This window comes from Schistocerca nitens, chromosome 1 (assembly GCF_023898315.1).
Source record: "Schistocerca nitens isolate TAMUIC-IGC-003100 chromosome 1, iqSchNite1.1, whole genome shotgun sequence".
NCBI classification, from domain to species: Eukaryota; Metazoa; Arthropoda; class Insecta; order Orthoptera; family Acrididae; genus Schistocerca; species Schistocerca nitens.
The window spans coordinates 930,645,583-930,659,324 of record NC_064614.1 but is presented as its reverse complement, the minus strand read 5'-3'; the positions used below and the strand labels follow the sequence as shown (position 1 = coordinate 930,659,324).

Genomic DNA, 13,742 nt, shown 5'->3' with positions numbered 1-13,742 from the left:
TGTTTTATTTCTGTTACACAAATTATAAATTATGCACAAGAGAAAATTTCGCCATTTGTAACTACATTTACATTTCATGGCATTCAAAACAATATTTTATCATAACACTGGATACTGTTAGCTTCAGTTAAGTACAAAGCAGGAGTTAAGTAATTTTCTATGACCAACTCGCAGCTGAAGTTCATGCAATAATAAGACAGTTAACTTTATTCAGTCTTTATTTTTCAAGTGAACAATGAAATATATTGAAATAATTTGAAAATTATTTTAAAGTTCACATGAGAACATGTTATGTGTGTATTTACATTAATTAATACTTCTCTTTCATTTTACTTCACTGACAGTTACACATAACATGGCTTAACCTAAAGATATTTACAATTTTGATCTCAACATTTTGAATAATTTTGGAGATTGATTCTGAAAGCGCATCGACATGTAGTTTGAATTGCCAGGCTGCAGTTCATACCCAAGATTCTCATAGAAAGGAATCAGATCATCTTTGCAGTCCAGAGTGAGCTTGTAGCAATTCAATTGTCTAGCCAGCAACTCAACAGTTGCCACAATTCTGAAAGAAGATTCATGAAACAAATGCAATTCAAAACAATTTTATCTTAGCTACTGACAATGCAATATAGTAAAAAAAGAGATTTGTTTCCAGAGGCTACAGTTAGTACTCTTTTTCATACAGTGCACATACTTGATATTTGATTACACACTCCACCTAACTGTGTACATTAAGATTATGAATGAGATATGGAATGTTGTGATCTGTTCCAATATTTTTTAAAGAAAAGGATTCATATATAACATCTGATTATACAGTCTATCTAATTATGGACATTAGGATTATGGAATCAAATGAGACAACAGGGGCTGTACCCAAAGTGTTTAGCAGCTCTTAAACTGCAAGTCTAATGACAATTGAATTATTTTAGTTTGAAAGGGTACTGGTTTTCAGCCTTAGAGCATACAGTTCCCCAACTACTAGATTTCAAACCATGCTGTGAACTGTGAGTGAAAACACAGGTAGTATTGAGTCAGGCAGAGTGCATGATGGATCTGTCGTGCTGTGATTTTCATGTGATGATATATTATGACTAAAAAGGGGGGGGGGGGTTATAGGTGGAAGAATAATTTTCTGGTGCATGTTCTAGAGCTACCACTGGAAATTAGTTTCATAAGTTTTCAAGGGGGTCAGGAATCTCCTGAAGATGAACCTTGTCCCGGATGCTCTGCAATGACAGTAAGCCAAGGAAACATTAATGCTGCATGCAAAATGATATCTCACAGGAAGATGATCCTCATCTCACAGTTTGTGACACTGAAGGGATTCTAAATATTGGATTGACTACAGCACAGATTATTGTTCACTACCATTTAGGTCTAGACAAGAGATGTGTCCAATGGGTGCCACATTTTTTGACAAAAGCCCTACAATGCACAAGAATGGATTGGTGATGTTTATGCTTGAAAAATTTGACAAGGGCAGTCTGAAGACATTTACAATATTGTCATAGGTGGTGAAATATGGGTGTACCAGTATGATTCTGAAACACAGAGTCTTCAGTATGATGCATTCCCAGTGAGGAACCACCCACGAAATTTGGAGAAGTATGAGCTCTGGAAAGAAGATGGTGACCACTTTCTGCACCACGATGGGTCATCTCACCTCTGTGACCTTGAACACAGCTTGAACTGTCAATGCCGAGTGGAACGAGACAGAATGTGTGCTGAAAGTCATTGCCACATAGAGATCAAAGAGTGGTCACCTTCTTCTGCATCACGACAATGCCCCAGTGCGCACAGCTGCCAGAACAATGGACTTCTTGTAGAAGGAAAAGGTGTTTTACTGAACCCACCCTATTCATCTAGCCTGGTCCTGTATGATTCCTTCCTGTTCTCAAAGGCGAAAGAAAAACATTTGTGGGCAGTGTTTTTCATATGATGAAGAGGCTATTGCAGCATGCAACAGTGCTCAAAGTGGTTTCCCCAAAGAAGTTTCGACTGAGGTATTTTCAATGTGGTTTCAAAGGATGGAAAAATGCATAAGTATTTATGGAGAGTAGTTTGAAAAGTTGTAACAGTTACATTGTAAACAAAACTTCTTTCCGAATTTCTCCTAAAAACTTTCAGCATAACCCTCATATGAAATGTAAAGGTATGTTCCAATAGTTTTAAAAAAGTAAAAGGCTTAAGAAATCCAGGACTTATTCTTCATAATCTGTATTTTTTCTCAAAGAGACTGTTAATAAAAGTCTAAAGAGTTAGGAATAGTCCATCACAGCCCCTAGAAACTTTATGATAATATTTTGCTGTGCAGCAGACAATGTGAGGAATATTTTTAAGCAATTCAACAAACAAGCATATGAAAATTACAGTCACTTATGTAAAAAAATAATGGTTTAAATTAACACAAATTGTAGTAGGTTAGTTGATAACCCACCACAACATCATAATGTATTCTGTACTACTCTGTACTGATTGATTTATGTACAAATGAGCTCCACATTATAGTGCAGATTTCAGGATTACTCAATCCCCATGACCGTTGTAATGTTTCCTTATTTTTATAACTACAAACACTACTGGCAATTTAGGCTAAAACACTGATGCAAAATGTATAAAATTAATAACTGTGGAAGCTGCCTTAACTAAGAGACACAGGGAGAGGCCCTTAATTACCTCTTAATGGGTATTACGGAAACCAGCCAGGGTGGAATCCAGTATCCAATCCATATGTTAACACTGTGCAGGTATCAGTATCTACACAATCTTTATGTATCGCTTGGAGACAGACAAATGTAGGTGAGCTGCTCACCAATTCACACTTCAGACAGCGTAATGAACCAAAGTCTGGAGTGCTCCAACTAAATTTATTATGTGTGGCACAAAGACAGATTGTTGAATTACAATATTGAGTGAGGGGTGATTGAGGACTCTTCTGGTGTGTGATCAGTTTGCAAACTGGCCAAGCTGATTCCAGGCTCTGTTATTCAGAAAAATTCCTCGTACAAGAAGCTTCCACATGAGCAAAACTGTAATCACAGTCTTACAGAAAATTTTCAGTTCCTCACACTGCAAAATGAGGAAGGGCTATGTTAGTGGAGCATACCTAAACTACATTCATTTGCTTTTGACCCTGCAGATAAACTTCAATAATGACTGGAATAACTTAACAGACCAACTTTGAAAGTAGGGCTAAAAATAATACATAGCCGGCATACTAAAAAAATATTAATCAACAATAAAATCACAGAACCCAAGGAAGAGTTTTCTATTTAGAGCAGCTGAAATTAGTGGAGGAATGTGCAGGAAGACAAATACAAAGAAGTGCAAAAAATGGTCTAGAGTGGCAAAGTGCTGCATTGAGACAATCCTACGTCACAGGAAGAACATTTTGAAGATTGATGATGTTGCAGTTACTGACCAAAATACATTCTGTGAGAAATATTAATACATGATTAATAAATATCCCTTTCTGAATTTAGAAACTTATTTGATGCCCTTGCATCAGTATGATGCCGTCTTGAAGTGATTGCCTTCACTGAAAGCACAGCTGTGGAAATGTGGAAGATGCCTAAAGAATACAGTGTGGCACTAATGATGGAATTAGAAAATTTAATTTGTACGAAATTAAAGGTTTATGCCTGAAAACTGGAGATAAGAAACTCCCCAAATAGGTGACATTATAAAGATCTGGAATAAATTTGGACACTGTGGACTTTTTGTAATGCAATATAGGTAGTATACGAGTGAGGAATAAAAATCTCCAACACTATCTGTTTTCCAATTTCAGTTCTGATGGTAATGCTTCATGCATTAGTGTATCTTCTTTCCACGTGCCATCTTGAACTCTGACACGGTATACAAGTTGTTCTGGTGTCAATCTTAGGTGGCTGAAGTACTTTTGAAATAACCTGCATAGAATTTCTGTTGTTGAGTACCCTGCTGACTACTACTCTTTTTTCAGTCAAGATTTCAGACGTGTTTGTCCCCCTCTCTCACTCTCTATTGGTTTCAAGCAGACAAGCCTGAACCCCAGCATTGTCATTCAGGGACAGAAATTGTCCTTTGGTACTCATTTAGTTTCCTACAGTCAGATATGTTACTGAGCAACAATCAAAGGTGCTTCTTCTGCTTGCAAGTTTAATACATTTCTCAGCTACCGATAGCTTTAGTGATGAGTCATTTTTCTGCCATCAGTACTTTCTTTTTATGTGATGAGCTTAAAAAAAAAAAACCACCGCTATGCCACAGGACATTACTGAGAGTAAATGAGCAACATATATTATTAAGATGTTCTTCATTTGTTTCTAAAACTAACAAGTACGAGAAGAACACAAGTTGTTGAAGTTAGTTATCTGAGATGTTCAATAATTACCGGTACTCTTTTCTAGTTCAAATTTCCATTTACACAAAAAAATTCAACACTTTTGCACTGCTTGTAAACTCCTGTTTGTGTGCTGCAGTAGTCAGTGTTATTTTGTTTGTTGTACAAACCTAAATGGCTTTGGAGCTAATTTTGGAAAATTATTGCAAATAAACAAATACTACATATTTTACATCATGCAGAATTTATTTCCAATATGAAGCAATAACAAAAGTAAAATGCAAGACATTCCATTAAACAGCAGAAAACTTTAATTATTGTCAATTTTTAATGTTGAAGAAGTAATTGGGCACTTAACGAAAAGTATTTGGACTTTAATGACTTCCACTGATATTTGTGTGTTAAGGCGGATCAAACATACTTGAGAACTTACAAAAAGTGACCTGCACAAAAGCATCTGGACAGTGCATGGTGTGACAGAATTAATTCCTGCTTCAGCTACAAATACAGGAAACAGAAGATATTCTACACTGACTCTTTCAAGTTTTAAATGATTTAAGTCCTTTCTTTACTACTGTCACTACACTGACATCCTTTTTTAAAATTATTTTCATTTTCTATAACTCTTTCATAATATTTTGCCTTCTGTCACAGATGAATTCTACTCATTCTACCTTTGTCAGTTCAGATAATTCACTTTCTCCATAGCAAGCATCCAGTTCCTCATATTCACCCCGGAATTCTATTTGTAACTTTGGATACCTCTTATACAACTTTGATATCTCACACTGCTATCCTCATTTACCACTCCATCAGTAACTAAACATCCTGGTTCTACTTAATTGCACCACCTCTACAAGAGGCTACTGCTGTCACTGCAAGTATGTGAACTTGTGCATCAGTGAAAGAATGTGTAATTAAATCAGGACAAAAAGTGGTACCTTGAAAGCAAACCATACAGTGTTGTGTATGTCTATGTATCACACAGCAACTTACATGATATCAGTATTACTATTATTATTTTACTAGTATTCTCCCACATGACAGATAAAATGTTAAGAGCAGTAAGGTACTAATGTTTTATAATACCCACACCAAGAAAAACGTTGCAGTATGGATAAATAAGATAACTGATAAATTAATGAAAATTATTTAAAAGTGACAAAGTCAGATCCCTTTAATAAGAAAAGTAATTTTAGACATTATGTGGTCCTTAGAAGAAAGCAAGACACAATGGGTAAAGTAAAAAGACACTATTTGCTTCCTTCTAAATGTTCTTTGACATGCCTGTAACGTACATATTTTCTCAAACAGATGAACGCAGATGTTTTGAAATGTTTGGATGACATTCCCCATCCATTCTCAGGAATGCAGAGAATTTACCATAGATCTTTGTCAAGAATATCCACAATAAATTTTGCTTTGGACCATAATGAACTCTATTATTATTGTTTATTCCTACATACATTACTAGTTTTTTCCTGAAAAAGGATGGTCCCTCATAACCCGACTTTCACCATTCAGGTGCTAGGCTAAAGAGGAGACAATTCTCACAATACACTCTTTATTGGCACTGACGTGTAAACAAAAATGACCATTCATCACATGAATAAAATTTACTGCAGTGGATTTACTTGTCACAAGTAGGCGAATGAGACAACTATGTTGCACATGTAAAAGAGGCTTGAGGGTCAGTGGTTTATAGTCCTAATTTTTGTTTGTTGCTCCTATCCTGAAATGTCCATTGTGTTCTCATGGATTTTGGATAAGGTGTTATTATGGAAACTGTACAATATTTATTTAAATTTTCATCACCCTTCTTACACATAAGCTTAATAATAGCATAATTTAATCTCAGTAGACTTTGTATGACATATATCACTAGAAATCAGAACTTTTCAGAACTCAAGACAGGATTCCATCAGCATTACATAAGGTTTTGTTTTTGAGAATTTGATAAACATTAAAAACTTCCACTCTTTAAACTGTTTTTCAGGATAACATTTTCAACATAGCCCTTTGCATTTCCAACTGAAGTATGTGACTCCATTTTTGTTGCTACATCCAGAAAACTTTATTCAAAGTCTCACTGGCAATGACATTTTCTTCTATTGTTCAGGTAGCCTAATGTTTAAGACTACAGCTCATGGAAAGCAGCTGATGCAGGTTCATATCTTGTTTATCATAAATTTTAATTTCACTTAACATTCCTGAACAGATTTCATTGATACCATTTCAAGTAACGACATTTAACTAATTTCATAATCATCTATTACATTTATTTTATTTCAGTGAATTATGAATTGAAATGAGTCTTTATAGTTTTCTCTTGTTTAACAGGTAACTCATAAATGTATACTGTACATTGTTAAAAATTATGTCATACATTTTTCAGCAAAATGTCTCAAGTACATATTCCTGATTTACACAACAACTTGTTTCATATATTTTTTTAAAACTTTTAATGATGTTACAAATCCTCCAATTTGCATATTGACTCTACAGGAAAATAATTCTATCCTTTTTAAATCATCAGTCTTCTCATTGATTTTATTTGGCCCACCACAAATTCCTCTCCTGTGCCAACCTTTTCATCTCAGAGTAGCAACTGCAACCTACATCCTCAATTATTTGCAGGATGTATTTTGATCTCGGACTTCCTCGAGTTTTTACCCTCTATAGCTCCCGCTAGCACCAGGTGTCCTATCATATTGTCCCTTCTTCTTGTCAGTGTTTTCCACATATATCCTTTCCACCTAATTTTCAACATTCTTCTGTACCACCACACCTCATATGCTTCAATTCTCTTCTGTTCTGGTTGTCCCACAGACCAATTCCACTAACATACAATGTTGTGCTCCAAACACACAATCTCTCAGAAATTTCTTCCTATAATTAAGGCCTAAGTTTGATATTAGCAGACGTCTCTTTGCCAGGAGTGCTTTTTTTGCCACTGCTATTCTGCTTTTTATGCCCTCCTTGCTCTGTCCATCATGGGCTATTTTGCTGCCCAGGTAGCACAATTCCTTAATTCTGCCAACTTTGTGATACCCAATCCTGATGCTAAGTTTCTTACTGTTCTCATTCTACTAATTCTCATTAGTTTTGTCATTCTTCAATTTGTTCTCAATCCATGTACTCTATACATTAGACTGTTCATTCCAATCAACAGATCTGGTCATCTTCTTCACTTTCACTGAGGATAACAATGTCATCAATGAATCTATCATTGATATCCTTCCACACTGAATTTTAAACCCACTCTAGAATCTTTCTTTTATTTCTGTCATTGCTTCTTTGATGAATAGGTTCAACAGTGGGGGCGAAAGACTACATCCTTGTCTTACACTCTTTCTAATCTGAGCACTTCATTCTTTGTCTTGTTACTCCCCCTTGGTTCTTGTACATACTGTATACTAACCGATCATTCCCTATAGCTTATCCCTACTTCTCAGAATCTTGAACACTTGCATCATTTTACATTGTGTAACGCTTTTTCCAGGTCAATAAATCCTATGAATGTGTCTTGATTTTTCTTCAGTCTTGCTTCCACTATCAACTGTGACTTCAGAGCTGCCTCTATTGTGCTTTACCTTTCCTTAAGTCAAACTGATTTGTCATCTAACAGATGTTTAATTTCTGTTCTATTCTTCGTATATTATTCTTGTCGGCAGCTTGGATGCGCAAGCTGTTAAGCTGATTGTGCTATAATTCTAGCATTTGTCAACTCTTGCTATCCTTCAAATTGTATGGATGATGTTTTTCCACAAGTCTGATGGTATATCACCAGTCTCACACATTCTACACACCAACATTAATAGTAATTTTGTTGCCACTTCCCCCAATGATTTTAGAAATTCTGATGGGATGTTATCTTCCCCTTCTGCCTTATTTTATCTTAAGTCATTCAAAGCTCTTGATAGCCTATAGACACTTAATATGTCGCGTAACAGCAGTATTTAGCGATACTATATTTCTCTCTCTCTCTAATAGGTTTATGCATGTTAAAGAACTCTGAAAATATTAAGCTTTTGACAGATATGAATCCTTTCCTAGAATATTTTCATTATATTCCTCACTAGGATATCAACTTTTTATGCAAATGAGATCCAACTTCTTATTTACTGACTTACACCAATGTTGAAGAGCAATTTAATCAGATACAGTACCATGTACTACTGATCTTAAAAGGAGCAAATGATAAAATATGATTATGGTCTGATGTTCAAATTTATCAAGTACATTCCAAACTCTGAAGCAATGGTATGGAGGCATTGTGGATTTTCAGAATCAGTGCACTTATGAATGTACTGGAAGTCTTTGAGAAAGCTACGATTTATTCAAGAATTAATTCCATTGGCACTGCAACATTAGTATTATGCTATTGTTCCTGCAACAGTGTATGATGTCTGGACAGTTCTCATTTCAAACCTGATACACTTTTAAATTTAAATGCTAATCCTGTCTTATTTTTCAAAATATTGGACAACAATAGTCAGAACATACATTTTAGTTCTCTTTCTTCTGCCTTTATGTATTTTGACATATGAGGTGTGATACAAAATTAACAAGTATTTTTTTAATTTAACAAGTTCTATACATCCAATTTACAATTTTTTTCTCTAGTTGATACTCACGTACTTGATGTACATTCACATTTTTGGCTGTTTTGAATATTTAGTTTATTGCTGACATTGAAAAGGTTATAAAAGCTTTTTAGTGTTTGATGAATTTTTACTTTAGAAAAAGATGGAGCAAAGAATTTGCATTAAATGTTGCTTGAAAAATGAAATAAAGTGCAGCACTGCACTTGAAATGTTGACTGCAGCTTTTGGTGAATCTACTGTGAGTAACAAGGCTCTATGAGTTATATAACTGTTTAAAAGAGTGTAGAGTTGAAGATGACAACCACCCTGCGCACATTAGCTCATCAATTACTGATAACAATGTGGAAGAAGTAAAGAAAATGGTTCTGGAAAAATCGCTGAATAACCATCAGACAGGTTGCTGATCCAAAATTGTCGAATTCTGACCAAAAATGACATCCTGTAGACATCGGTCAGGAATTGCAGAATGAAGTCGACAGCAATTCAGAACTTCTAGACAAGGTTAAAACAGATGACAAAACATGGGTATACTGGTATCATGAGTCAGTCATACGATCTGGAGGTTATGTGCCTTTTGCATGAAGCAATCAAAAGAAAATGATTGGAGTTTTGGAGTTAGGGAAATTGCATCATGATAACACTCCCGCTTACAGCTCAACGCATTTTCGCAATTTTTTGGCAAAAAAACAAATCCACTATCTTGCCTCAGCCGCCATATTCACTGGACATGACTGCCTGTGACTTCTTTCTATTACCTAGGCTGAAGGTAACCACGAAAGGATGTCCTTTGCCACCACTGATGAAAGAAAAACAAAACCACCGAACTGGGGTGGACCAAAACTAGCACGGGCAGGAGAGGCTTACTCAGCCGCAGTGAAGGCAACCCTCCTATGGGTAGAGTACCCCAAAGTCAAGACTACTGGTCCTCCAGGTTGGGGGTTGTGCAGAGGGCTACCAACCCACTCATGTAAAAATACGAAACGGTCAGGATACTCAACGCCAGCCTCGGAAACAGGACAGGATTTCCTTGAACAAAAACTGGAAAAGCTACAGTGCACTGGACAGACAGAAGTGGAAGAGGTTCATAGTGCAGGTGTATGGTCGATAAGGCCCTTGCAACATGTTGAGTAAAGTATAGTGAAGGAATGTGATAACGACATACATTTTTACACAATCTCAACTCTTTACTGCTGACTTCAAAACAGTTATTTAATCACTAAAATGCATTCACACAAAGAGAAACACTCACAGAGCCTTTATTTCATTAGTTATGATAAAAAACCACTCACTACAAAGTGATTCACAATTGTGCACAATTAAAGACTTCCAGTGAACTATTCTTTTACGAGTACACCTCTCGTCTTTCTCTGCTATGCCATTTAGAAACACTGACGTAAGCAACAGTTTATGCAGCTGCTCCAGCTTATAATAAAGGCATCTACAAATGAATCCTAACATAGGAGTTATTACTGTAAGTTTTTTACTCCCTTCTATGCAAAAGGCACTATTTGTATCATCATATAAGCACCTCCAATCATCCTCCCTCTGTTTTGTGCAGCTCCAGAACTATGATTCTAACTAGTATATTTCCCCATTAATGTCTTTTTTTTCCTCTCCTTTCCATTCTGCATTTCAATGCCACAAAATGAACCTAGTTAAAACCACTGCAAGCTTTATGAAATATTTTTAGTGTAATCTAATTTTGACATTTACGAGTATACACAAAATCAGTGCCGCTCAGCATAATTAACAAGGCACGTCCAGGGCCTCACTGCGATGGAGCGCTTCCTTTCACGCCGATCACCTGCTACCCCACCTAAAACCTCTTTCCTCATTACCTTAGCCAGCTTCATCCTAACCCACAACTTCTTCACTTTTGAAGGCCAGACATACCAACAATTGAAGCAAACAGCCATGGGTACCAGGATGGCCCCATCGTACGCCAACCTATTTATGGGTCGCTTAGAAGAAGCCTTCTTGGTTACCCAAGCCTGCCAACCCAAAGTTTGGTACAGATTTATTGATGACATCTTCATGATCTGGACTCACAGTGAAGAAGAACTCCAGAATTTCCTCTCTAACCTCAACTCCTTTGGTTCCATCAGATTCACCTGGTCCTACTCCAAATCCCATGCCACTTTCCTTGACGTTGACCTCCATCTGTTGAATGGCCAGCTTCACACATCTGTCCACATCAAACCCACCAACAAGCAACACTACCTCCATTATGACAGCTGCCACCCATTCCATATCAAACGGTTGCTTCCGTATAGCTTAGGTCTTTGTGGCAAACGAATCTGCTCCAGTCCTGAATCCCTGAACCATTACACAAACAACCTGAAAACAGCTTTCGCATCCCACAACTACCCTCCCAACCTGGTACAGAAGCAAATAGCCAGAGCCACTTCATCCCCTCAAACCCAGAACCTCCCAAAGAAGAACCCCAAAAATTCCCCACTTGTGACGGGATACTTTCCGGGACTGGATCAGACTCTGAATGTGGCTCTCCAGCAGGGATACGACCTCCTTAAATCCTGCCCTGAAATGAGATCCATCCTTCATGAAATCCTCCCCACTCCACCAAGAGTGTCTTTCCGCCATCCACCTAACCTTCGTAACCTCTTGGTTCATCCCTATGAAATCCCCAAACCACCTTCCCTACCCTCTGGCTCCTACCCTTGTAACCGCCCCCGGTGTAAGACCTGTCCCATGCACCCTCCCAACACCACCTACTCCAGTCCTGTAACCCGGAAGTTGTGCACAATCAAAGGCAGAGCCACGTGTGAAAGCACCCACGTGATTTACCAACTGGCATGCCTACACTGTGAAGCGTTCTATGTGGGAATGACCAGCAACAAACTGTCCATTCGCATGAACGGACACAGGCAGACAGTGTTTGTTGGTAATGAGGATCACCCTGTGGCTAAACATGCCTTGGTGCATGGCCAGCACATCTTGGCACAGTGTTACACCGTCCGAGTTATCTGGATACTTCCCACTGACACCAACCTATCAGAACTCCGGAGATGGGAACTTGCCCTTCAATATATCCTCTCTTCCCATAACCCACCTGGCCTAAACCTCTGCTAATTTCAAGTTGCCGCCCCTCGTACATCACTTGTCACTCAACAACATCTTTGCCTTTACAATGTCTGCTTGTGTCTGTATATGTGCGGATGGATGTGTGTGTGTGTGTGTGCGCGCGCATGCGAGTGTATACCTGTCCATTTTTCCTCCTGAGGTAAGTCTTTCCGCTCCCGGGATTGGAATGACTCCTTAACCTCTCCCTTAAAACCCACATCCTTTCGTCTTTGCCTCTCCTTCCCTCTTTCCTGACGAAGCAACCTTGTGTTGTGAAAGCTTGAAATTTGTGTGTGTGTTTGTGTTTTTTATTGTCTCCTATCAACATACCAACACTTTCGTTTGGTAAGTAACAGCATCTTTATTTTTAGATATATTTTTCCCACGTGGAACGTTTCCCTCTATTATAATTAACAAGACAGATATAGAAAAAAAGCTATCTGATGTTGTGTATGCTTATAGTACAATACTTACCACTCTAAATACTATGGTAATAAAAAAAGAAAGTTAGAAGTATTGTGAAAGAAATTAAAAGTAATTTGTTATGCAGGACATTAGGTTTAATTCAAAAATCATTCACAAGCATTTACAGATATTGTGCTGCATGATATAAATCTGCACATGAAAAGTCAACACATTAGTTTCATAATCTCCTATATTAAATTGAAATGGACAGATTACCAAAGTAATGAAATTAAATAAAAGTTAAATTTCAAAATACACATGCCAATAGGAGAACGTTAAGTACAATTGTTACAACGTATTACATCCATTATATATGGGAAACTTATAAACTTATAATTTTGCAGCATTTGGGGTGTGCTTTTTTTGAGGAGCATCAAAACGTATCGACATAGAATTTGAATTCCCAGGCTCCAGAACATAGCCTATGCTTTGATAAAACGGTATTAATTTGTCTTTGCACTCCAGGGTGATCTTGTAGCAGTTCAGTGTCTTAGCCAACAATGCAACGGTTGTCACAATTCTGTAATGGAGAATTTTTTTAAAAGTGAGATACACTGTCCAAATAACACAAAACCCTCAGAAAATTATTTTATGATGATACCTCCACTTTAAGGGCATGTTCTACAGCTAATATCTCACAGATGAAGATGCACATCTTTATTTAGTGTTATTATGGCTGACTCAGTTATAATAAACTTTAAATTTTGTCATTTAATACACCTCCTCCCAATATTAATTTTACTAACTATAATTTGTGAGTGCTATGTACATTACTTGGTGGCTCCTATTAAAGTACCAGAAAGAATACCATGAAGCCATTAATTTAACTGTTCCTATAACTTAGGTTAATTATTTCACTAAAGGGTGAAGACCTGCATGTAAAAGCTAGCATGGTATGAAACAATTTTTAAAACCAGTAAACAATGAAACAAGTCACACAGAATCTCATGTCAAACAGTACACATATGGAACAGGTCGAATCTCAGGTCAAGAGGAACATATATGGTATAGGTTATTCACAGTGGATTGCAGTAGCTGAGAAATCCCAGACAAGTATATCAGAAGTTTGCCAACACAATAGGCAATACATGTAGGGAACATTGGGAGGTGGGAGATGAGAGAAAACATACGCTGATGGTACAAACAGAATACCAATAAGTGACAGAGTTGGTATAGAACCAGAAAAATAAAGACTAACAGATGGTACCATGAGAGTCTCATGTTTAAAATGTTAAGTTTAAAGAATGTGATCACTA

At 37.0% G+C, this 13,742-nt stretch overlaps 1 protein-coding gene across 3 annotated transcripts in view; it reads right to left on the bottom strand.

Annotated features, from left to right (window-relative positions):
• Positions 1-200: 200 nt before the first annotated feature.
• Positions 201-13,742, bottom strand: part of LOC126193581 (probable glucosamine 6-phosphate N-acetyltransferase) — a 49,825-nt gene continuing 36,283 nt past the window's right edge. For 2 of the 3 annotated variants that reach the window (XM_049932700.1, XM_049932698.1), the window contains one exon: positions 201-568. In XM_049932700.1, coding sequence (XP_049788657.1) covers positions 376-568 — 193 coding nt within the window. In that variant the 3' untranslated portion in view covers positions 201-375. Of the gene's footprint in view, positions 569-12,604; positions 13,007-13,742 lie in introns of those variants that run through there. The other variant, XM_049932699.1, reaches the window with a different exon arrangement.